General features: G+C 40.5%; 1 protein-coding gene across 5 annotated transcripts in view; it reads right to left on the bottom strand.

Annotated features, from left to right (window-relative positions):
• The window catches only part of arhgap42 (Rho GTPase activating protein 42), a 58,562-nt gene that overhangs the window by 3,980 nt on the left and 27,539 nt on the right, over positions 1-27,043 (bottom strand). For 2 of the 5 annotated variants that reach the window (XM_022761504.1, XM_022761503.1), the window contains exons 4-21: positions 19,335-19,406; positions 11,670-11,771; positions 11,316-11,426; positions 9,899-10,003; positions 8,913-9,042; positions 8,456-8,556; positions 7,720-7,829; positions 6,997-7,053; positions 5,197-5,275; positions 4,835-4,874; positions 4,453-4,515; positions 4,207-4,281; positions 3,159-3,243; positions 2,909-2,967; positions 1,583-1,688; positions 1,164-1,323; positions 730-880; positions 76-477 (exon numbers count right to left, since the gene is read on the bottom strand). In XM_022761504.1, the coding sequence (XP_022617225.1) occupies positions 76-477; positions 730-880; positions 1,164-1,323; positions 1,583-1,688; positions 2,909-2,967; positions 3,159-3,243; positions 4,207-4,281; positions 4,453-4,515; positions 4,835-4,874; positions 5,197-5,275; positions 6,997-7,053; positions 7,720-7,829; positions 8,456-8,556; positions 8,913-9,042; positions 9,899-10,003; positions 11,316-11,426; positions 11,670-11,771; positions 19,335-19,406 (2,008 nt within the window). The remainder of the gene's footprint in view (positions 1-75; positions 478-729; positions 881-1,163; positions 1,324-1,582; positions 1,689-2,908; positions 2,968-3,158; positions 3,244-4,206; positions 4,282-4,452; positions 4,516-4,834; positions 4,875-5,196; positions 5,276-6,996; positions 7,054-7,719; positions 7,830-8,455; positions 8,557-8,912; positions 9,043-9,898; positions 10,004-11,315; positions 11,427-11,669; positions 11,772-19,334; positions 19,407-27,043) is intronic. The other 3 variants (XM_022761505.1, XM_022761508.1, XM_022761506.1) reach the window with 3 other exon arrangements.

The raw sequence follows: 27,043 nt of genomic DNA on the forward strand, positions 1-27,043 counted from the left end.
TCTCCACTGTGAAGGCAACAAAATCAATGAACTAATGACAGGCACCGCTGACTGATTACTTGATGATTACCCTACCTTCAGATATATGCAGTGATTTCAGGGAGGGAGCAGTGCAACGATTCAGCAGTGCTGGTCTGAGGTCAGTGCGGATGTGTGGGGCTTTTTTGGGTGCAGGAGACAGCCTGGGTGCTGTACTGACTGAGGACAAGCTGAGAGCATCCTCTGACTCTCCATCTGTACGACCTGCATCCTCCCTGGAGCTTGACTCGGGGCTGCTCACACACACCGTGCTCCTGGGGCCATTTGAGAGCTGCGATGGCGTTCTGCGGAGGTCCAGGAGCGACTTCTCCTTGACCTGAGCCGAGGAGGCTGTTTTGGAGGAGGTATTTTGCTCAGAGGAGTGCGAGGACAGAGACTCCATGCTGCCCATGGGGGTGCTGCTTGGACTGCTGCTGAAAGTGTCACCTATGCAGGGACCAGAGAAGAGGCATACAAAGCCCCCATTAAAATCTGCTGAGTGAGGAAGTGATTGCGGTTCTTTTATGGCTTAAATGAAAATTCCTTTTTTCTGACGAGAGAATATTAATTCAGTTGCTTTTGATTTAAGATAGCATGGTGTGAATCTTTCAGAAATTATGCAGATTGCAGAGAAATATTAAAGGCCACCGACAGATTTTGGCAATTTATGGTGTGATGGCCTGCTGTGGTAATCCCTGCTTTGGTACTCACTTTCTGCATCTGCCAGGCACAGCGTTGGGGTGTAGATGCTGCGGGGCTTTCTGGGCCCCGTGGACAGACAGATGGCCCTGCTTCTGCGAGAGCCAGGGCGGCTCTGGGGTTGCGGCAGGGGCACATTGGGGTCCGGAGGCTGGTGGAAGATCTGGAGGTCCAGGCAAGAACACTGATTACTCCCTATAACTACTAAACAACAATCAGTGTATTTCCAATACAGGCTGTATTTCAACTGGGTATTTGAAGTTTGTTACTGATGTTTTTAAGAATTTGGCTGGAGGAAATGACGATCTGTCTCATGACACTCGAGAATTTTGTCAAACGTCAGCGATTTAGCGAAACATTTTCAGGTAGCATCCCTTTCTATCTCTGGTTGCCTTAAACCTGCTGCAAGGTGTAATGCAATATATGTGTGTGTGTGTGTGTATTACCTTGTTGAAGTTCTCGATAAGTATTTCCACCACAATGTTCTGGAACTTGATGTTCATCATGGCGGCCACAGTCTCCTCTTGTGACCGCATCAGGGTGGGCCCAAAGATGACACCCAGGTTGGACACTGTCATCAGGTTGTACTGGCTTTGTGTGGAAACGCTGCAGGCAGAGGACATGGGCATTACATAGTGCTTAGTGAAAGACATTGTCCTCTGCTGACACATATAATGCAAACTCTTTACCATGTGGTGACAGTTTTATTCTTTACCAGACACTGACAGTTTTAGGGGCACTGACAAACGCATTAAGATGTCCACGTACTGTGAAGACAATATAATAAGTCACAGCAATTTTTATTGTCTCTCATCGAGCTGCACTTTTTTCAAGGCTGTAACTGATGCACTGCAGAATCACGTACGTGACAAGGTGTTTTATTAGTAGCTCCAGCATTTGCTTGTTCCTCTCGGGCAGCTTATGAACCAAGGCATGGACAGCACACACCCTGTAGTTCTGGTCATCTGACTCTGAGAAAAGACAAAACGGATGTAAAATAATCAGGATGGTGATATACTAACACAAGAAATACCAAGCTGACTTTTTTAAGTGGACATATTTTAGATCCGTCCAATAAGTATTACAGTGACTGTGATAACAGAGCAGAATAGTCTATATTAACTAACTACACTGCCACTGTAATATCTGACCTTTAACATTAGATTGTATCAAATTGAACCTGTGGATAATAGAACATTTCTACTTCAAACTGTGATGGGGGGGGGGAAGTTATGATGAGGGAAAGGGAGATAGAGAGTTAAGAAAAATGGGATAAAAGAGAATAGAGAGTAGTGGCCATCAAAAACTTTTATGCACAATGAGTTCAGTCAAGCCTTTGAGGATCCCAAATGAACCTAGAGCAGCTAATGAAGTCCCCACAGAAAACAGAGGGGTGATTCAAACAGACTCATAGAAGCAGACCATGAAGTCCACAGAGCTCAGCTGACTGAAATAATTTCTAATAAAGCCTTGTTGTACCGCCCACTCAAAATCAATGAAAGGATTACACAATCCATAGTATATTCGTGTCTTAATCTCTATCATCTGTCCTCACATAAACCCCAATATTCACAATTATCTAAAATAACTTAATCTGTCATTTAAATCATCTGTTAAATTGCTCATATTGNGGGGGGGGGGTCACACATTAAATTTTCAGATTAAAGATGAGGCACTATACCCAGAGGTGCAGAGAGAAGCGAATGAGCACAGATTAAACCAATTGAATTTCTCAGTTTGACACGACACAAGCAAAGTGATGCACATGGCATGTTGCCGTTGTCTGAGATGGAAACGGTTTAATTGGTTCAATCTCTGCTTGTTTGATTTTCCCACTGTCAGTGCCTGGATGTAGTTCCCACAAAGCTGTCTCCTTTTAAATGACTAAATTCGAAATGTGGTTCAGTTCAAAGTCTGTTCCTCTTTAAAAGGTTGGATACAAATGAACAATATGTTAGACAAATTCAATCTGATCAAAGCATTTTCAAATTCAAACGTGCCGTCTTCTGGCACAAATACAATTAACCCACAGACATCCTTGATTAAAAACAACATTTTCTGAAGTAAACAGATGTGTCTGCTTCATTAGTGGCCTGCCAACTTAAGAATCTCTCTTTCATGGGTAATAACTAAAGCAAATAGAGAAGCTGGTGAAATATATTATCAATGTTATTAACATTTCATAACTTACTGACAGCCAGGATAAAATCTTTGTGGAGCTTGAAGGTCATTAGAGGCTCAGAGAGACACCTGGTGAATAAAATGAACAGTTTCCATTTATTTCCTGAGTGACATGGGTCTTTTGAATGCAGCCACCTTCCTCTGTGAGTCAGTGGCAGCACTAAATGCATGACTAACACCGGGGAGGTTTCAAAGAAACATTATGGAGGTAATGATGATTCCTGGCAGGTAAGGACACGCAGCTGGCAGGGCGAGCTGACCTGAGGTAATTCTTCAGACCACTGGTGATAGTTTTGTTGTCCCACGTCTCTGGATCCAGGTCCATATCCACAGATGCCTTGGATGCTATTGGAAACACATTTTGTTTTTTATATCACCACAAGGATTAAGCCGTAAACTGCCCAAAGAAAAACCAATACAAACTGACATGGCCTGATAGGCAGCTTAAATAAGCAGTAAAAATACTGACTGTCTTTCTTGTGTAAAGGCAGTGAAGAGGAGAATCTGAAATAGACATGAGGGTACATGTGTGGTGTCTCACAGAGATGGAGATCAAGTTTTAGAGTCCATTCAGACATTTCCTGTTCAAATGCATGAAACAGGATTACCTTGGGTTATCTAATCAGGTAAATGACAGATGGCTGTTACTCTGTCACACCACAAGGAGGACCTCTTTCCTCACTCTACGGGGTCACAGAATGTTTCCTTGCTGAAAATAAAGCTCTAGATTCAACCTGAGATGATGGTACAAAAATGAGCCATTTACACTACAGATGTAAAAGCTCTGAAAAGAGAAAATGATTTGTCAGACATTTAGGATTTGCAGAATTATCTCTCTGACTGTTTTGCTACATGGCATGTGAGAATGTCTTTGATTGATTGAAGTACAGTAAAAATACATTCAATCCACAAAACACACCACACCATTAAAAACATACAACTTGTACAACATGCAGTAGTGCAAATGAGCAGGTAGCAGCAGATAGGTTATATAAATACCAGAGAGCAAATCATACAATAATAACAATAACAAGACAAGTAACAGCAAGTAATCCTGATGCAGTCATTTTTTGTTCAATGCCTGTAAGGCATAGGGAATAAATGACTTATTGTATATGTTTTGGCTGGCTTGGGGCCCTGAATCAACCTCTGAGTGTAGTGGGTGTGAGGTATCTGAAATTACATGTTTAGCCATCCTTAATTATATACAGGCTCCAGTCCCTTAACACATGAACCATTAGGAGCGTCTATATTACAAAGCTGTGAGTGGGAACATATATGTTTTTTGCTGTTATCAGGGATACTTACAAAAGACTGTGGTCATTAGCCTCTGCACTTTGGAGTTGACCCCTCCAATTCTGTACAGCCCCATTGTAGTTATACCTGCAGGACAATGGAAAAGGAAATGAAAGAAGTGGAACATGGAACAAAGATTTGCGATGCAACGTGTTGCCATGTCCATTAATGAATGAAGCCCATTGTTATTCATAATCACAGCCAGACTGTGATCAAGGTGTTTGACGGATGAAAGCTGAGAGATTTAAACGGCCTCACCTCTCATCTCCACCAGGTCAATGCATTTCCTTACAAAGTTAAATCCCGCCTCATTAAGAAATGCTGTAATACAACGGGAGAATAGGATTGACACGTCAGTTACCGTCTGGGTTAACCATGCATCATGCAGGAATAATAAGCTCTCCCCGTGCTTGTGCTCTGACTAATAAGATACAACCCTTGTGCTGGAAGGCTGCTGCTATGTCAGCTGAGTGGGTGCATGTCAAGTAATTGTGTTAATGAACAGACATAGCTATAGGTAATAAAGTATGTATTTGATATGTCTGTGTTGGGGATTTTATTCCAAGTCTTACAAAGCTGATTTTAAACTGATAATAGAGATTTGGAAAGATTTTAAAAAAACCAAAAAAACCACACTTACTCTCTTCCTTTTTGCTTAATATGGCTGGCAAGTTGTAAATCTAGAGAGAGGTTACAAAAGTCATTATTAATCCTTTGCTTCAAAACTCAACAAAATTCCAGAAAGATGAGAATTATGTCACCCAGTTTCTTTACCCAGTGCTCCTGGACTGTTCTATTATTAGCACAAGTGGAGGGTGAGGTCATGGTTTCTTAAGACAACCTAAACTGAAGCCACCAGAAGAGGGTGCCAGTGACAAATAAATCAGTTTTGGTACTGTTTTTCTTTCAAACAAACAAGCAAAAAAGAAAAAACGCCCTGGCCAAACAGCAGCCAGCACAAAATGAATATTTCAAAAGACAAACAGAGACAGAGTTCCTCACCGGCTCCTTGCCATCCATGGCCTCCAGCCACAGTCTTCTGTTGGACTCTGACAGTGCCTGCAGTGTCATAACGCCATGCCTGGAAAGATTTCAGAGAAAAACTGGTCTAAGTCTGATCTCATTGCCTTGGGGGCTCTGGACAGACCATGTTTACGCTGGCTGAGACCACTATAAAAGGACTACTGTGACTAAAATAGCATGTGTGCAAATGCTTGACATCAAATATGTGCCCCTGGTTGGCTCGGTGCTTCACATTCCACACCCAATTAAAAGCTACATGTGCTTAGCATTAGAGTGATTAATTCTTTTGCACCCAACATGCATGTACCTTTATCTCCTCTGTGTTTTACAGCACAGCAGCTCCTCTCACCTCACTATGTGCTACATAGCTTGAAATTGGTCTAAGCATGATCTGCATTTAATTTGTAGCACTGCTTCAGTTAGCATTAACAAGTTGATACAACATTATCTGATGACACCGGCAAACAGAAAAATGTAACCCCACCCAGTAGTGAAAGTTAGTACTAGCATGGAGCCATGTCAGGTTGCATGTGTTACAATTATTGTGTCATTTCAACCAAATTACAAAAACACATTTTTAAAGTAACCTCTAGAGGTATTTTGCCATGCAGACAGTTTTGAATTTATTTAGCCAGGTTTTCAGATATCTGTCCCCAATGTCTATGGCCTTCACCCCAATACAGTGGATGTGTGAAAAAAAACTGTGTATTTATGATGCTCACAATATTAAAAACATCTAAAAGTTTCAAAAGCAGCATCTCTTTCCACAACTAGTGACCCCATTACTCTAACCCATATAACAACCTTTTATCACCTTTCATTGAAAGTACTTCCTGCTGAAGTCTGTGTGACAGCTGTTGACAGGCCAGTGGATCATCCAGAGTATCTGGGACACTCTTTTGTGAAAGACATGCTGCTGTTGATTTTCTAAATAATGTTTTTTCATTGCTTTCAGCACCTCAAATGAAATACTGTTCATTGGGGAGAAGGCAGACGTTTCAGAGATGGAGATCTCAGAATCTCGGCAAATAAATGAAAGCTATTCGCATGACTAAATAAGCTTTTTAGTAATTTGGGTGAACAAACCCTTTAAAAATTAGCCACTGAGTTGGTTGGCCTGATTCTGGCTGGGCTATAGGTATAAGAGCATGTTTATTATAATGAGGATGAATGGATGAGCTTGAAGCTGAGTGGAGCTTGGCCCACATTGTCCTTGTGGTTGGAACAAGCACCTTGGGGCATCACCGTTTATGATAAATGAGTTGTCCTGCAAATAAACTGCAGTTATTGTCCATGCTCAGCAACACTCACAGAGGGTGAGCAGTGCCAGCCCTGCTGGTGCATTGCAACAATAACCCCCAGTGATGAGCTAAGTCTATATTCTGAGGTACACCTCACAATAATGAGCTCATGTCAAGCTTTCTTGAATGAGGTGTTGTGATCTTTGGCCAATCCAGTAAAACATTACATAGAAATCAGTTGTGAATCTTCCCATACAGCAAAAAGATTTTACCCATAAAAGAGAGGCAAACTGATCAATCGATTGTCGTAAATAAACAAATCATTTGAGTAATTGCAGACGAGTTCAAATAATTTAACAATATGTCTGTATCCTTTAGCCCATATTGACTAAGTGGTGTCTGATTGTGTGAAGTGGTAAGAAGGCAACAGTATTTCATTAGAAGATTCGGATTTGAGATTGAGTGAATGATACGATTAGCAGAACACATGCAGCACATGCAACTGCACTGAAAGGGCAGCACTGGTCAGTTCACATACCGGACTTTACAGAAAAACTGAAGTGGTCTGAAAAGAGTTCCACGATAGATGTCATTTCTACATTGACATGAACACAGAGAAAAGACGGAATTGGTTCAAAAATGGGGTAAATATCGACGTTGCAGACATACAACAAACAAGAGCTTGGTAGAGAGAGGACTTGAGGAACATGCAGGACACAAACAGAGCTGAAAACATGTAACACTGGTAAACACTGGAGTCTTTGAAGATGTTAATCAGACCTGAACAGCTCTTGCATGTTCAAACGCTGTGTATTCCCATGATAATCTGGGTTAAGTGCCAGAATCAGTCGGGTTCAATGGAACACAAAATGCATGAGAACAAAACATCTCACATGCACTGCATCAATCCAAAACTATGTTAGTCGTAAAAATAGATGGATTGGATAGACCAAGAGTATTGCCATGGTAACGATCATAATATAGGAGTGGGTTTATTCTATTCATATTGTACACTATATCAAGTTCAAATGGAATAAATACTAGCATACTAATGTGTGGATGCTGAATCATTTGTAATATTTTTATGAATGATTTTTCAAATACACCCCTAACTAGTCCTAACTAGTGATGGAAAACAAATAGGAGTGGAAAACAAAGGTGGTGGCAATAGCATTAAATATCATGTTTTGTGTATGTTTTCAGTCCACGTTAAGTGAGAAGACATTTTGGGAACATGGAGATGATTCAGACAGTCACAGACCTCTCCACCACTTCGATATCAAAGCAGAAACGCTTGTCGATGGAGTCTGTTTTCCTCCGAATGCAGGACTTGAGTTTGAACATCTCTGGCTGGTTCAGAACAAGACCATTCTAAAATAAAAACACCTTAAATTAATACATATAAACCAAGATGGAAAATAGAAATATGACTGTAGTTCTTAAGGCTTGATCTATAACTCTGCTCATACAAGTCTAAAAACAGTAATATGATCATTTGACTAGTGCATGCAAAAGCCTGTAGGATGGTGGCAATTGGTTGATCTGCTACGCAAAGTATGAAATAATTCTAACTTCATTATTTGATCTGCATGAAGTTTCCTCTCATTAATAAACATAAATGCTTGTGCATGAAGTGAAGTGAATCCGTTCCGTTGACAATCTCTGTTCAAGGGTTATTTTCATTCCTTGAGTTGCCTTTTCTTGTTATTTGTGGATTTTGTTATCTTTGAAACATTTTTGTCCGCCTTGAGTTAACAAGTCTTTTGTTTTCTGTGCCCAATTTGCAGCTCTGTCATCTTGACTTTTTTTTTTTTTTTTTTTTTTCCCTCTCTTTATTCCCTCTGGGGTGACACACTCTTATAAACCTCAACGGGGTTCTTTTGTTTCACCCACAGATTAAACTTGCTCAGTCTTTTCTCAGCTTGTATCATTTGTGTGTGCAACTACTCTAAACTAAACTGAACTAAGCTGAACTAAGCTAAAATAGATAAAGCTACCTGTTTCCCGGCCGACTTATTCTCAGTGTTGCTCATGGTAAAGGTCTTGCTGCCTTTCTCGTACGTGCAGTAGTGACGTGTCCAAGTGCATCCCAGGGGACCTAGGACAGAAAGCCAAAAATATTTTCCTCTGAATCTCAGGCTTCTGGAGAGACTTCTGAAAATCAATTTGCAATTAAACAGTGATAAATCAAAAGTTGTTTATCGCTGCTGATAAAAATCTACCATTTGTGGTACCCCCATCCCACACCCCCCCCCCTTGTTTGAGAGCAGATCAAAGCGAATCTGTAAACAGGATGAATTATGAGCTCTGTGTCCGAGGATCTGTTCTGCAGAGACCTGGGAGAACTCAAGACATGTTTATGGTGATGGATGTAAAACCATGCACTTATAAGTGAGGCGCGGGGGAGAGTGTGAGAGGGCCTGGCTGGCGGGGAGCCCAGCTTGAAAGACTCACGTTTCTCCTGGACGTACAGGAAGCCTTCCATCGTCCACTGGCCCGGGGGTTTATAGTCCTGATCTGCAGACCTTATCCTCTTCATCAGCTTCTCCACTTCCTGCTTGGTGCTCACAAAGTTGTTTCGTGTCTGTGTGGAAAATGTCGGTTTGCGTTATCATTGCATTAACAGATGACATGTTGTGTCCTGGTTTTTTTTTTTTTTTTCTTGTGATTTCTCATCCAAAAAAAACAAAACAACAAAAAAAACGTATTTTGCCTCCAACAACGAATGAAGGCAAAGTGTTAAACAACTGACAAGTGCTTCGTATTTGTGCAGCTGTATGAAAACACCTGAGAAAAAGAATAACACATTGGGAAACCATTTGGAAATACAGACATGACATCTTATTCAAACACATTACATTTATATTGGAAAAAAGTACTTGAGCTGATCCCGCATTAGGACAGAGACTCAGTTTTTAATGCTGCCAGACATCCTCTCTCTTTTTTTTCTTTTTTTTTTTCTTTTGGAGTCAAAAAGTACAGCATGAGGCTGTTTCATATCACCTAGTGGAGAGAAGCTGAGACAGCCTCGTCTTCAACAGCTCCTTTTAGAGCTCTCTGCACCTGAAGACATGGAGAGAGGGCTATGGTGTAGAAATTGTCAGGGCAGTGGCGCTGACATTTTGGGTCAGAGTGAAATTTGGGCCCTCAGGCTACAAGTGGTGAGGTCACAGCGATGGAAGGAGGGCACATGGCAGCAGCTGCAGTTTTACTTCAAACCCTGACTATTTTTGACACAGTAACATTAAATGGCCAGCAGTAACTGCCTGCAACACAACATTGAAAATATCGATCCTCTGTGCAGCAAAAGAATCTCATTTAATCACACAGCTATCCATTTGTGAAAAGCCCGCTTGTTATATTGGGGTATGATAAGCTGCAGAATCTGATTACGTGGCTGGTTGCCTTTGTGTGTGCAACCCTGAGGTGTTGAGACTTACGTTCTGTAGGTTGAACTGGAGCTGCTGTTTGTACGGCTCAAATTCGTGAGCCAGCTCATATCCTTCATGGTAGAACGTAAACAAGCCCTGAAGAAAGGACAGGAGCTGGGGAGGAACAATATTTAAGAGTGATTTACTGAATTAATAAACAATATAGAGCTTGACAACCTATTCATGCAAGGAAAGCACATGTCTAAAAGGTATATGCTGCAACATGAAATATCCATTTTGAACACAAGAAACCCAAATCACTATTTCAATCAAACAATTATCTTTTTTTTTTTTTTTATCTATAAAACATTTTTGTTTTTTTAGTTTTTCATGGATTTAATTATATCGCTGTCATCTAAAAATATGTAATTTGCTTTAATTGTGTGCTGTCAAACACCCATTTGGAGTAAACTCCACTTATAATATACATATTGCACTGTCAGTAAAAAAAACTAATTAACTAATATTAATTTTACCAAAGGAAAAAAATGCAAATGGAAATTAAATGAATATTGCACATAAGATGAAGGAGAAAAAAGGAAAGTTTTAAAAAGTTGTGTTTTTTATGGCTGACAGATATTGATCTTATTTTCTGTATAACACAAAAACATCCTTGACCATTGCGTAAAAAGCACTGTCAGTATTGCTGGAGGAAAAAAACAGATCCCATATCTAGCATAGAGGATCCCGCATACATAGGGCTGCTTTCAGTCAAATCCTCAGACAAACCACTGATTTGATTTCTAGGATGAGGCCTGGTATATCAAATGTTCAAGGATGAACCATCTTATCTGTGCCCAGATTCATCACAGGCAAGGCTGAGCCTTGTCATTTTTTTCCCTGCACTACCTGGGCCTGGAGATTTACATTTCTGGCCTGGGTTCTGGCTGAGCTGCCAATGGATGTAAATAAACAGGAGTGGGGGCTTTTAAAACAAACCACTTTGCTCCCATCTCACGTTCCCAGACATTTAACACCTTGGGAACTTAATGTTTCCCGGTAACTTCTCTACTAAACATGTTAGACTCCAGATATCTGTAAGGTGGGGGCTTTTATAGAGCCTTTGATTTGCACTTGCACTTTGTCTCGTTTTGACAACAGCCACTTTATTTAATTTTACCCACTAGCTTCCCCAAATGGATTGACCATATTACAGACCATTTGTGATGAAGATGACAAATGTGTGGAATATATAAACACAGATATATACCTGTGAGAGATGTATAATTGTGCCTGTCTTAACTCAGGAGAAGATAGCAGACATTTAAAAAGCCACTTTCGTCAGTAATACGTACAAATATGTCATTTTGACTATATGTCACTTACACTAATCTTTTACAAAAAAGGCAAAGCAATTACTGCATCTTCAATATGTGTTCAACGCCAGCTGAGCACAGAAATATGTAAAAACCGATACTTCTCTTACCGGCTCAACAAACTCGAATTTCTTCTTTTCTTGCACTTCTTGTATTTTGAAAACGTACTCAAGGGACGCATCATAAAAGAGCTGCCTCTCCTTATCAATCTTTGTGTCAGCCTGAGAATGAACAAACAAACCAGGGTTAGTGCCGTAACAAAGACAGGGGTCAAGCTGGGAGAGCACTGTGTGGTCAGAGAGTTAATGCTTACCTCACCACCTGGAGACCGTGTGTGCTTAGAGAGGTAATGAGCAAAGACCGACGCACAAACAATAGCTTTATTTTTAGGAGACACTCAGCCAACCATAAAAGAGCATTATTCAAAAACCTGTTGGGGATGAGGAAATTTGTTTTGGACTTACCTCCTGCAGATATGCCTCCTTCTTTTTGGATGACAAGTTGAGGTGTCTCTCAAGTGTGGAGTAGTATTTCTCTGTCTCCTTATCGAATTTCTTCTTCCCCTCCTAAAAAAGGTCCACAAGACACATGAAAGGCTTTATTTAACATTACCGAACATGTGTCATGTATCCTTGGTGTGGTGGGGGTGTGTGATTGAATTGCCACTAGGTGGAGGTCTAACTGCATTTTCACATGCCGTTTGCCACATGTCATTTAAAATTTCTGTTAATAGATTATTACAGGCCATAAAAGTGGCATATGAGCGTGTAATGACGAGTAGACAGTGTCGGCATGGTCAATAAAGACTGTGCATTATAAATATGGCTTCTGAGAAATATACCCTATTATTCTCACACTGCCCCTGATGCCTGATGGGGACGTAGGTTCACAGCAAAAAACACATAACGTAAATCATCAATAGCATAATGCAATTGGCACCGTCACAGACAGGACACGGTGTTTGCATTTTCCTCCTTTGTTATGCTCCACCTGCAAGGACAAGTCAAGCTGTTTAGTCATGAGTCCCAGGATTCAAACAGTGTCCCAGAAGGCTGTGAGGAGGGAACAGGAAATGGGCTTTTCATGCCAGATGCCCATCTATAAAGCATATGGACTAAGAGATTGAAAACTTCACCGAAAAAAGATCCACTTCACAGGCATTAATCAAACTCTGCCCGAGCAGAGAGAACCTGTCTGTGTGAGGGCACTCAAGTGTCGCATCTGCAAGTCTGACCTCTAAACGAAGCTTTGCCCACTTAATGCCCATCTCGCTACGCAAACATTCATAAAGTGGCTAGTGGAGGGACGATTTTTGGGAGGAGGGGGGAGTGGCTGTGAGGAAACAGCCACTGTAACCAGATTCTGCTTGTTTGTTTTCATTTCCATGGCCCTGAAATTTAGCAAGTCTAATCTACTGGCTACTGATATGACCTAGAACAGTGTTCTGCCTCAGCAACCCCCACAGCATTTAAACTCACTGGAGGAATTTACCACAAGACACTGTAACCCTCGTACATAACTATTACAAATACAGCACAAAAATCAATAGATAATCTCATGTAGTAGCATCTTATTTCCATCTTTCTTGTCATGCCTGGCCTACGAATGATCTTTTCAGTAGTGGGAGAAAAAAAATCAATTGTGCATATACTCCAGATTCAGAATGAAAGAGAAAATAAACAGGTGGATAGCAAAATAAACATATGATTAAATATGATATCAAGCTGACGGGAAATAAATTTCCCTGAAGGATCGAGTTTTTTTTTTTTTTTTGGATTAGAAAACAAAAGGGAGCTGACTATCTGCCATTGTGAGTGCTGTTGACGTGACATTATTTTTTGAGCAACGCATACAACCGGAGCCACGTACACACACACAAACACACCGGGGATCACATTAAATTATAAGCTTTAGGTTTAGCTGAGCCCCGCAGTCACAGCAGGAATCACCCAGCACTGCTGACCAGTGTGAGTGTGCCAGAAGGAAAAAAAAAAAAACCTCCTCTGTACGTCTGGACTAACTCTTTCACACTTACAAAGAGCGTGTAGTGACTCAGAGCTGCAGTGAATCTGTGAGGCAGAGCCAGCCTGATTAAGTCACACAAAGTGCCCTGCTTCTTTTCTTTTTTTTTTTTCTTTTTTTTTTTTTTTTGTTGATGCAGGCAGGACGTGTACAAACTGGTGCTACCGTAATGATACCCTCGCAGAACACCAGGTGTTTGTTGGTTTGTCCATGTGTTGAGCGCATGTTTGTGCAACCAGAGTGGAATATGAGCAATCTAAATTGCAAAGACTGTCCCAGAGAAGGGGGTTGCAGCGCAGGCGAAAGGCTTTGAAGACCCAACATGTGGTGGCAGAGGACACAGATGTGGATAGATATGTACCCTGAAGGTGGGAGCTTCTGATACAAACTAGTGCCAGCACCCCAGTGTAATCAGCTGGCTGGGAATGGATAAAGCCAAAGCACTTCCCAACACTATGTGGTGCACAAAACACACATGAACTTACCACTTGGGAGATTTCCTCATCTGATTGCTTTGTTCGCCCTCATGAATAAATCAGATGCAGGAAGAGAATATTCTGATGCAGATTCCTCTGTAGTAGAATTTCTAACTGGCAAGTCTCATGTTGCTGTTAAGAGCGCTTTGATGCCAGCTGTAGTATGGGTGAGTTTACTAATTGCTGTTATATTATTGCGGAGAGAAAAACTGCAGGCAGCTTTTACTTCTGGTCATCAGGTGAACTCAGTTTGTGAAAGAAAAAAAGATGCTGAGAATCGGCATCAAGGCGGCAGAAGGAACACTTGGGCACGAGCAGTACAACGCCAGTTCTGACACTGGTCCTAATGATCCTCAGGGCCATCATTTCTGAGCCTCATCACCATGGTAACAGATGTAAGCGGCAAGGGAGGTCGAATGTGTCTCTGTGTATGTGTGTGTGTGTGTGTATAGAGTAAAGAACCCCAGATATCATCACACTACATTTCCTCACTCCTGTCCAACACCCTGGAATAATACAAACATCAGTGGCTAGCAAGGCATCACATGCAGCATATTTCACCACATGTTCATTTTAAATGGATTCTCTAAGCACTGACATGAAAGAGAGAACTCTGCAACCTATCTCTATCAGCTCATTAGAGGCATCTAATTGGAGCAGGGGTCCAGAATGGTGATTAAATAGCAATGACCGGGTTATTTTGATGCTCCACCACACACGAGCTGGCCTCGCTTCCACAGGGGAGGCAGAGAGAACAGAAGGCTTCACTTTGAGTTCAGTCACTTCGCTTCAGAGCCAAGAATGTCTCCTTCCTTACCTGGAATCCCACTTCCTGTGGAGACATCACAGACAGCGAGACGTTGGCCAATTAATATGAAATAATTGCAAACATCTGCTTCTGAGGAGTTGAAAAACAAATACACTGACTTCTATACAGGTCATATTTAGTGTGTGTGTGTATGTGTGTGTGTGGCAAACTGCAAACTATTAGTCTAAAACCGAACATCTACCAGCGCTTCAGCTCTCTCTGACACATGATGCAATAAATCTAAAATAACAAAAATAAGAGCGCTAAGGCTCCATATACTGTGCACACTCTGCAGATAAACAGTGATATTTCCTTTGTATGTGATCTCAGAGTAACTCTTAAAAGGTCTGAGCAAAGCTGCAAGGAGAAAAAAAAAAGAAGCTGGTATCTTCATAAGACGAATCTTCAAAAGATCCTTTATTATTACGGAATGAAAAAGTCTTTTGACAAGCTCTGCATAAATATAGGCCTATACTGTATACTACAGGGATCCCTTAGGCTCCTTCCTGTCAAGATCAAGCTAAACCTTGCTCTCACCACCTAACTGGAGTGATAATGAGTGGGAAGACACAGTTTGAGTCATCGGGAAGTTTGGAACTCCTTGTTAAGATTGTACATCTGATGATTATTTATTTTGGACTATGCCACTGATTAGTGCTGCCCATGACTAAGTCTATGACTAAGGAGCTCCCTCGGACCACCCTAATTATGTTCAACATAACAGGAAGTTATTTCGTGTTAGCATCGAGGCTATCTTCTCATAGATCTAGATTTTATAATAAGGGTCACTTCTGAGTTTGTTTTGTTTTGTTACGCATTTGATTTCAGTGTCCATTCGAAATAGCTGCTGAAGCCAGCTCTGAGGGACGAAGATTTCATTAGTTAGTGAACTTTTAACTGCTGGCCCTGCTTGTGTTTATTCATCAACATTGTTTTTCATGACAGTTCTGCTTTATTAAACCCAAAGACACTAAAGACTGACAGGAGAGGTCCATCACAGAGAGAGGGGGACTGAAACATCAGCTCTCAGACTGATAAAAGGTTATTAGAGTAAAACTGTCCTGCCAATGTAAAAACAAACTGACATGAATACGTGAATTACGCAACAGTAAGATTAGTTATCCGGTCCTTTTTGAAGATTATGTGAAAATATAACAGTAGATAAAGAGTTAGAGGAATCGTTTGTTTGTTTCTCATCTTATCATGCATTAATCATTTCAAAATTATACATCACAGTAATAATACAGAATACTCCTGAATTATCATACGCCAAGGCCCTTTCTTTCAATTCTGGATGATGTTAGTGTTTGCATACAATCTAATATCTAATTTAAAACATATTGCTTATGAAAGAGGCAAGAAGCTGACATATTTACAGTGGATGGCTGCTGCCGTCAAACAGGTAAAAAACCGACCTCTCAAGGTCTTCTCTGACTGCCTTGTGAAAATCTGGCGATCAGGAGAAAAAGTAATTACTTTCATTGTTTTAATGGTGTTTCTGCTTTCCTGGGTTAGGGCACAGTGGAAAATGATGGGACCGACACGAGAACAGCGGAAAGAAAAATCTTCATTTGCATTTTGTTGTTTTTGCAGCATAAAGTTTGAGTGTTATCTGCAACGCTGCCATGTTCAGTTTTTTCTCTCACTATTATTATTATGTAAAGTGTTTTCAAAACCCAATGCAGTTTTCTTGTTTTATTGCAGTGTGCATTCCTTTGATTAATCAATAATATATTAACTGGTGATCTGCTTTTGTGCAACGTGATTTGCATATCTCCAGGACATCACTTCCGTCTTTGATCATCTGGCATTTTAAATGGTTGGACTGGTGCCAGATTTCAGTATAGCTGGGGTAACTGCTGTGAAATGGGTGACTGTGGACACGGTCTATGACACATAAATAGTGTGAATATCTGTGGCCAGCAAACAATAACAAATTACAGTCATATCATCAGTTCCACTGAATTTTTTTGCTGCCCAAAACCTAATTTCCAGTGTTTTTTTTGCAGCACAAATCAAGAGAAATGGGTAGAGGAAAAAGCATATTCATACAGGAGGTACTCACCAGGGCCTACTGACTCACCACAACAAGGTTACCCAAGGTTAATGAAAGTATAAAAATACTGTATACTGTACATATTCGTATGAAACTTTTAGTGCAGCCCACAGCTGGCAAACATATCCCCAAACCACTTTAATTGACCCCTTTACTCCACAGCGTCTTGGTTAGCATATTTGGGGATTTTGTATGAATGCAAATGTCATTTGTGCCTCTGGAGACCATAACCAGCCAAAAATCTTCTGATGTCTGTGCACCCTTTGTAGGACGAGGACAGCTCAAATTATCGGTGGCCATCTGACTCCCATCTGGGTCTGTTTGCACTAATTCTTCACACTCATCTAGCTGGGGGGACCCCTATGGTGCCCCTAATGCTGAAGACCCTTGGAGGGGATATAATATTGTCAACATTTCAGAGAGCAGGAATGCCACCCACCAGTCACATACCACCCCACCTCACCCCACGGTATTTTTTTGAGAAAGTGTCCCTGTGGTTTGTTTAAATTTCAAGGTCTTAACAATCTGACATCTAACACACACACACACACAAGCACACACAAAGGGTGTAGACCCAGCTTTAGGCAGTTTACCTCCAATGGCTTCAGTTTATGAGAAAAACATGTAACCCTTAGAACAGCAGGTCCTTGTGAAAGCTCAGGCCTCAGGTTGAGCCCTATTGTTGTAGTAAATCAGTTAGTAAATTAGCGGATGAACAGAGGTTGACCATGTTGACGCAGTGACAGCAAACTCAATGTGTACAGTGCACTGAAACCAGGACAGGATTTCATTCCGTATTTCAGTTCTGAGAGTGTCGTTCTTTCTCTGGGAAGTTATCGGCTTTCAGTTCACATAAAATACATCTGAAACATACAAAAAAAAAAGAAGTGCTACAATAATTTCAGTTCTACATCCCGCTCTAGCAGTCAGCACATATGGTAAGTCCTATGTTCCAGTGAAAATGAAAGACTGTTTGGATTTCACGATGAGTATTTGTTGTAGACTGAGCAAAGTTTGGGGTTTTTTTATTCCAAAGCATTTAGTTCAGCCTTGTGTGAAGCAGACTGTGCCTAATATGTCCTGTAGTGCTGCAGTCAATCTGCTGGTGTGTTATGGCCATGAAAAAGTGTTGTGCTTGTGCCTAGGAAGCTGATACACTGGTACGTAACCTCAGTGGGATTACTCACAGCATACCCAAATAAGGCAAGAGCTCCCCATTTGTCCATCTGACGTTCTCAGACATGAAGCACAGTAACTACAAGGGTCAGACAGCCTGCAGATCTCTCCAGATTCTCGGAACAGTGGAAAGTTGCTCAGCCACTCGTGAAGTCTGCCTTTTATCTCACTCTACTTGGGCTAATGTTTAGCGGGGGATGGGCCGTAGGAGGAGAGAGCCATTAGGAGGAAGTGGTCGGAGGAAATAAGTGGTGGTGGGAGTAACGGGGGCCGTGGCTTTTAAGAAACCATTTCATAAACGTGGAGAGGAGTCGGTGCAATAACACTGAGCGCCGTGACGGGGGGAGTGAGAGAAAGAGATGGCAGAAGAATGTGCCATTTCATTACCGTAGATACATGTGATGGTTGAAGTGACAATGGTTATTTAGTCTGGCCAGTGAAAAGTAGAGTGATTGATGTTCACTCCTCAACACTAAGAGGAGAAATAGTTCTTCTTCTTATATTACGGGTTGGCTTGTGAAGACACCAGTGAAGTATAGTTACTATTTTTGCAGACCAGTGGCTGCAGAGTCATGTAAAATAAATAAACGTTGGCCGGAGTCTGACTTTAAGGCTGGAATGTCCCTCACATGAGTGAGGTCTGTGAATAGATGTGCAAATGATTCACAGAGTCCAGTGCAGAGTTAGCAGTGGACTCAGAAACTCAGTGGGAGGTCTATATAAAGGCTTGAGTTCTACCAGCTTGTTCATATGTGATCTCACCAAGGGAATGACCACAAACAAGCTGCTGTACTTTCATTTTATGCCTTTGTGTTGGCCGGGAATGAAAGCATAGCTTGTAGCGACAAACCCACACTGTTCTTTGCAGTCAACTCCAGCTTCAGCAACATATCCACTGTGGAACCAGGATGCCCTCGAGCAACTCTCCGCAAAACCCCTACTGATATCAATCCTCTATGTCCAATAGGTTAGGGAGGAATGCATTACATGTAACAGGGTTACAGTAATCTGATTACAAAAATGGTGAATGCAATATGTTAGATACTGGGAGTTTATAGTAATCAGATTGTAAATGCATTAAAAAAAAGTTTTTGCTGCTTGATCAAGCAGAAGTGTCTTTGAAGAAAGAGCAGTAGTACTAAGCTGTGATATGGAAGGACGGTGACCTATAGTCTTTACACATATTTCAAATATTTGCTATTTGTGTGGAAATACATGAAATGAAATAAAGTGGAGAACACAGTCAAGAATTCATTGACGTGCTTTTCAAAGAAATAATTGTTTTGTTCAATATGCCACATTGAACTCACATAAAGCACCCCCCTAAGAAAACTGATGATCTTTTCAATTTATGAGTCTTAATATCTTTTAATATCACGCTTGCAAACTGACATCTTTGTTTATACCCCCTGTCAGTCTGATTAATTAGGAGCAGGCCACTTCTCTAGGCAGTGTCACGATTTACTTTTAATTAATGATTTACATACTGTAGGGGAAATGAAGGGGGTGAGGAGGAGAAGTGAGAGTGTCAGAACACATGAAATATCCTCCGCTGTTCAACCGCTAATTGCGCATGTAGGTGGTCTCTTACCTTCGCAGCGCCGATTTGCTCCTTCCGAAATTTTTCCAAGGGTGTAATCAAAACATCATCAGCATTCTGAATCTGAAATGAAAAATAAAGAGAAATACAAAGACAGACAGATGTCAGACTGAATGAAAGATGTGATCTGGCTCACTGTAACCTTCTGAATAATTCAATATGACTATCAGAGGGAAAAATATCACAAAAACTTTTAATCTAGCAGTCATTCAGTTATATTACAATGCTCTTGCTTTACAAATGTGCCACAAAGTGTATGACACACAGGAAATTATAGCACTGAGAATTATCCGGCCCAAGTCAAATACGGATGCATTGAGTCCAAACGCAAGTGGAGGATAGAGCAATCACATCCATTAATATCTCTTAAACCAGTGACAATGAACAATGCACTACTATGAGGTACTAAAATGAGTACAGCAGAGATAAGAGATAGAGCACTCAACAATGGTCCTGCTAGATAGAAGAAAATGAAGCCTTTTTATGTGAGCTGTGAAGCACCAGCGTTGTCAAACCTCGCTGAAATATGACACAGCACAGAAGATGAGGAAGCTTTACAACTGCAGCCTGCAATGCATTTAAATTTTTGAGGCATGTCTCCACATATTGGTGACCTCCTCTGCATCATGACCGGAGTTAAAGGTCTCTCCCGGAGGCTCTGCCTTCTCATTCCAGACAGAAACAGATAAGGTGAGATATATTGTGCCAGTTACAGTCTCTGCTCAATCCTTGCAGGTGAGCATTTCAGAAAGGGGCCATTAAGGTGCTGCTGAATTTCCCGTGGATGGGCTTTCATCCACCGAGAGCAGATGACATCAGACTGGCGGGGCCGCTCTACGGGAGGCGCTGTCACAAATGACATGGCTCTTAGGTTGATTTAAGGTGTTATTCGGTGTGGTGAGTGTATGAGATAAACTAAGGCCTGAGCGCCATAACACAGCTATCATACCTGCACTAATTTAGAGGTGTCGGCTCAGATGGACTATCAGCTCCCCAGCTACAGTCCTCTGAACACACACTGTCTCGGGATAGAGTTTTTGTTTTGAACCATTAATCACAGCACATTTTCATTGTCCCAAAATAACCCTGTCAGCTCCATCACCCAACCAGAACGAGTGACTTCAAAAGGAAGCTTCAATCACCCTGAGCCTGCAAATTCTCCTTCTCCTTTTATATGCAGCGATGTGGGATGTTGTAAGCTTGTAGTATAAATTTGTAGCTTTGTTGTAATAATGCACTTTAATTACACCGTGATATTTGTGGTCCTTCAAATATAGACAGACGTTTCACACTTGAAACTATAATCTCGTTCAGATTATGGTGGTTAAACTATATTGCAAATTCCAAATGTTCGCTGTCTAATACTGGTTGTGCAATTACCGCTCCCTACCTCATGTTTCAGCATTTCTATTAATACTTAACTGAGAATTTAAACTGTGAGTCATGAAGTCATTTTGCACCATCACTGAGAGGTGCAATGTTGCATAATGATCATTTGCACATTGCACTGATTTAGCAAAAAGTAATGTACATACTATGGACATGCTATGTGTTTTCATTTGTTTTCAGAATTGAGTGCACTATAAAAAGCAAAGCGAATGGGGCTGAAATGATTTTTATATCTTTGACAATTATGGACTAAATAATTATTGGATTAATGGAAAGATAATCAATACTGAAGCATTAATTATACAGCCGTACCGTAGAAAATGTTAACTGAACCAAAAGAGTGTAGACTGTGGGCCTTCAGTGGCACATGGGTTCACTCTCTACTCAGACTGTAGAATGACCATTTTAGATAAAGTCGCACTTTGATGACATGTGACATGTGTCCTGCAAGATTATGTTCAGTTTCACAAAAAGACATAGGCATACTGTTGAGATTTTTTTTTTTTAAATGATGATGACATATTTGAAATAATAAGGAGTTATGTTTAAATTAGGAAGCTACCAATGTACAAATGATGTTAAGAACCCTATGTATTCACAATCAGGTGCTTATCATAAATTTGAATGTATGCAGCAATCACTTCACGTACAACATAACCACTCGAACCTTCTATTACAGGCTGTCACTACATGGAGTTTAAAAGCATTGAAAAGTAAAGTACTTCTGCGAGAATAAACCAAGACAATTCAGTTACAAGTGACACTCCATTAACACTATAGAGGACATTTGACGGTCATCATATCTAACTGTTATAATCCCCCAGTCATATCGAAGTCATCGTGTTATCTACTGTGTCAACAGCAAGAATTATACCACTCTGCCAGTGTGATAATGTCATTTCCTCTCTCCCATCTCTCAAGCTTTCAGTCTAATTGAGCCTACAGTATTACCATGCTTTAAATGTAGATTTCTAATACCATTAGCTTTTTTTTTTCATTTTGAGTTTAATGGACAGGACAATTAAAGACACATCACTATAACATTTTGAGATTAGGGTCCAATATTTAGACCCGAGTTAAATCAAGGAAAAAATAAGTCTTGTGGTTTTTTTTTTATGGAAATTGTATAGGGTTGGTTGTTGAGTTGAATTATTTCTGAATGTTACTGGTACCTGAGACCTGACATGTTCAGGCTTACATTTACACCTTGACAAGCAATGAGAGCAGATATATGATCAATTTTTCATATAAAAAGAATTATCAGTGGAGTAGTGGTAGTGCCAATCAGTGCACATTACATCCAAGTCAATGCAGAACATATAGATTGTTATCAGCATGTAAAGATTTGAAATGCTCAAGATTCCAGATCAGTTTTGATTATTAATTTCCAATAAGCTCATTCAGATATCTATACTTGAAAGAGGCCAACTTATTTAAGACTCGATGGATTACTTTCAAACTGGCATTGTGCCGAATGCCCTTAGCAACAGCCTCTTTCAACAGGATTAAATCCATATGAGCGAGCACAGTGTGATGCTTGAAAGGATGCAATAGCGCTAAGCAATTTCATTACTGGATAGGGGGAGGAATGTCAATGTGCTGTATTTCCCTTGCTCCTGCTTTTACTAGTCCAAATATCAAGCGGATCAAAAGTGTTGCTCTGAGGTTAATTTCCAAAGACAGATCAGACTGCCACCAAGAACGGGAATTGAATAGTGCAAAGTGGAGCAATTGAAATTTCCCTTTGACACGTGTCAAAAAAAAAAGAAATCTCTTTAGAATTTGTTTAAATGTGAACATCTATTTGGAAACACAACTCTCTCCCTCATTCATCTATCGACCAATAAAAATATGGCCCGAAGGATATTAACTTTTCCAACACACACAGTATATTCAGTCTCTTAACAGTGTGCGTACATATGCATAAATCCCAGAGAGGCCCATAGATAACCATCACCCAGGCCAGTTCTTGTTAGTACAGCACTCATCAGGTGTATCTCATTGGCTCATGAATTGTAGACCGTGCAGTTTATTTTGCAAATTTTTATGCCGTATATTGTGTTACAGATCTACTGGAATGGATTTAAATGCATATACTGTAGGTTGTATAGGTCAAATCCATTCCTGGGGAACGGTGTGTGCATTTCTGTTCTTATAGTACAGTGTATGCTTGTACGTTATAATCATTAATGCATTTAACTGTGAATTGCTCTGACTCACTGGTTACAGTATGTCTATAACTTGGTAGTAAATAACTTTTATAGGCCTTTTGCCCATTCCATGTCCTCACAATGAAAAGCCAACTTAATACATAGTATATGAATACACACAAACACACACATATACATTCACAGCAGTCCTGCCATATTTTGCTGGTTGAAGGGGTGTCATAAAAGCTTGCTTGGTCACTGTGCTGCAATATCATTCAAATGAAAAAGCATATTTTTTGTTTGTTGTTCGGCAATTTCACCCTCACATTGAATATCCGAGCAAACTTGGCTGCAGGCAGAGAAAAAAGTTCTAGGAAAAAGGCAACCAAGCTTTGACAAGTAGGTGTTTTATCGGTCTGTGACAATTTAGTAAAAGCCTCTGACAGAAACCCTGGCATCTTTAGATGTGATCTAATGCAGGCTTTTGGCCAGAATTGATTTGTTTTAGAGTCTGCTGGTTTGCACGAGCAGATTGAGGGAATGAATAGATGATGAGTCCAGAAAAAACATTTAGTCTCAGCAGACACAAGTCTAGAATTTCTCAATGTATAAGTCTGGCTTTTAACAAGCTATCGATCTCAGAGCATTAGAAAAACCATAAATAAATAATACTGTAAGTTTGTTTCTAATGATACTAAAAGCACTTTTTGTGAAATTCGTCCGATTAAAATTAACCAACTTCTCTTTTCACCTTGAAACCATGAAGAGTTCTGTACATTATATAAACATTAATATATTGGTTTAACTATGAATCCTGAAAGTGGCCTTCATTCTTGGAAGTGATTACATTTTCCTCATCTAAATTCAGTGATGTATATGAATGATCGACTAAAGCCTTTTGGGGGCTGGCATGCAGCTGATTTGAATGTACAATTGCGTGAATTTATTAAGCGTAAAATCCAGCAGTGAGAGGCCGACATGTGTAGCGCTACTGGTGGAGCTTCTGAGTGGGATAAAATGCACGTGTGTTCCTTTATGTGAAAAACACTGCCCGAGTGCCTGACATCTGCACTTCTCTGTCTTGAGTCGTATGACAGCTAATGATAGCGAGCAGCACCACATAAAAATAGCAGCAACACTCACACCAATAACTACATAGTGACAGCATCCGCAACCAAACGGAATTAGCCTAACTCATTAAAGTAGGTGTAAGCAAAGCCCCCACAAGCTAATTAATGTGTTAAATGCATAATAAACATTATTGCCCTCATCACTGTGACAGAATAAAATGTCCCATTTCATGCTGATGTGTGATATGACCTTTATTAAAAGGGGGAGTGCTGCAGCTGTGCGTTTCAGTCACTTCTCTCTGCAGATTGTTTTGGAGGGGAGGTGTGTGTGTGTGTGTGTGTGTGCGCGCGTGTGGGTGGGAGTAACAATCTCATTGCAGAGCTAAATCTTTATCTGCTGCAGTACTGATACCTGCAGCAAGCTGAAGAGTCATCCTCCCCTAACTTTTATGAGCTATGAAAAAAAAAAAGAAGAAAAAAAAACAAAAAAAAAAACAAACCTTCTGAAGACAGAGTCGCACACAGCAGTGTGAGAGTAGATGTGACACATTTGCCCTACACATTTCATCGGAGAGTAAGCTGTTAAACAAGGATATGAAGCAGACGCTGAAAAGGAGCCAGCCGCTGGTTTGTGGGTCCCATGAGGATTTTCTGTTGTTTGTTTTAAGTACAGTTTGGTTGCCTGTGATATATTGTAATGCTTGTTGATACCCGAATTTGAGAGCTGCGGCAGAGTAGTTGTCTGTGTCGGCTTATCCTTGTGCATGAAAACCACTTTCTACAAATAAAGTGTTAAGAAAAGCCAACACAGATTGAGAGTATTTTCACATAACAAAAGTCTGAATTATAAAGAATCACGATTTAGTGTGTCTGTCAAATGATCATCAATAAAAATAAAACCCTGATTTTCTATTACAGGTATCAGGAAATTTGGTCATCAGGTGACGCCTTTGTTTACATTTGGATCGCAGTTTGTACCTTTAAAAGGTCCCATATGGTATAGAAGTAGATTTTCATGTCTTCTTTTGATTATAAAGCAGGTCTAGGTTCTATATGAATACTGTGAAAGTATCAAAGTGCTCATTCCACAGAGAAATGCACACATCACATATTCACGAGCCATCAGGACTTCTGTAACTTTGTGATGTCACAACAAAGCAGTCACTGCTCTCAGTCATGCCCCACCTGGACCAACCTTGTAGGATTTGGTTTCTCTGAGTGTTTACCTGAAAATCGGCTATATTTTAATTAGATCACACAGAAAACAGTCAGCCAATCAGAAGACAGGCTCAGAGCCTCTTCTCTTCTGATTGGCTCAATGACCTGTTGTTACTAGAGCTACAGAGAGAAGCCTGAGGGAGGAAATGTAAAACTACAATGAGTTGGTTTTTGGTACTTGGATATCAAAACTTGAAATCAAACACAGCAAAAGTGTTAAATATGGGACCTTTAATGTAAGAATAACCACATTTGTAATTGACTTGTAAAGTCATTTGTTGCATGTCGACAACAAAATAAAGTTAGTTAGACAGTTATATTGTCTAATAGTGAAACTTTTGTTATTCTGAACAGAAAAGCATAAAACATTAAATTTGAAGTCACCAGGGGGAAATGACAGCTAGATCTTTTAAAAATAGTATTAGAATTTACTCATGATTCATGTCACAACAAGAAACTTTGCTGTCAGTCATGTGTGTGAGTGGGCCACATTATGGGGAGAGAGCCAGTGCAAAAGTAAAGCTGTCCCCCACACTGCAGTCCCAGAGCAATGAAACTAAACATTTAGAACAACAACCCAACTGTCGCCATAAAAAATTCAATTGGATCCTAAAAAATGAAGGTAGCTGTCAGTAAGTTAGTAAAGCTGGCAGGCGGAGTTTACTGAGAACCCTGAGTGAGCGAGATAATTTGTCTCCTGAAGTAACGTAGATATTTAAGTACCATATTTCATGTATTAATTAATGTATGCCGGGTGGAGCTTCAGGTTGATATATCGGATCATAAAAATTCTCACCATGGAGAGGTATTTCAGCACGCCTGGCTCTGTGGGATCCAGTCCCTCCTTAGCATAGACGTGCAGCAGGAAATACATTATGTCAGCAAACAGCTCTTTCTGGCGACTGTGTAAATTACGTCTTTGCTCTGCACACTTCCCAAGAAACAGCTGTCTTCAGACTGCCTGTTTGCATCAGGAGAGAAAATGCTTTCCATCACAGTAATCTGTGACCTTGCTTTACTGAAGTGACACATAACAAGCAGAAAGCATAAAGACAACGAGAGCAGCACGAAGGAAAGGGATCACTGCAGCGCAGCATGAGCGGGCTTTAAAACAGTGACATTTGTCAGCTGCGATTGTGGTTTGTTCTTGTGGTTTGTCTCAGCCAACACGTGATCTGGAGATACACAAGGAACGCACTAAGTCAATATGCCTCGCTTTGTTGAAATAAGTAAGGGTTTTTTTCCAGGAAATCTGTAGAATAAAAGGTGTTTTGTTCTTTACCCGAGGTGCTTATGGTTTCAAACAGAATGCTTGTTGGAGTGAAGTGAAAATAAAGTGTTATACATGAATTAGACTGACATACATTGAGATAGGATAAATAGATCAAATCATCAAATACCTGTCAGTAAGCTGCTACAGAAAGAAGCCCAGAGCCTAAACTGAATCTCATTTCATGTTAAAAAAAAACATCTGTTCCTTTTAATGATATACACAGTGATATCCTGGCTCATTTTAGCAACAGTGGTGGGGGTGGTGTGGGTGGGAAAGCACAAAGGTTTGATACTGTTCGTTCCAAATACTTTTCAGACTTTCATTAAACAAGCCACCACCAATGCTGCTTAGAACAATGACTGCCTTTATCTCACACTGTTGTTTCAGGGTCAGTGGGACATTCCTCAGTTCACAGGCCGCCACACAAGGTACCCACAGAGCAGACCTACTGTACTGTTAAATCCTGAAAACACAGCAGCAGCAGCAGCAGCAGCAGCAGCAGCAGCAGTCATGTACCTCACCCCAGACACAGACACACTTTATACCATTTGGTTTCAGTTCTGTGGCATTGACAGATTATGTTTAATTGTATGTGTTTAA

Source organism: Seriola dumerili, unplaced genomic scaffold (genome assembly GCF_002260705.1).
Source record: "Seriola dumerili isolate Sdu_G_001 unplaced genomic scaffold, Sdu_1.0 BDQW01000413.1, whole genome shotgun sequence".
Taxonomy (NCBI): domain Eukaryota; kingdom Metazoa; phylum Chordata; class Actinopteri; order Carangiformes; family Carangidae; genus Seriola; species Seriola dumerili.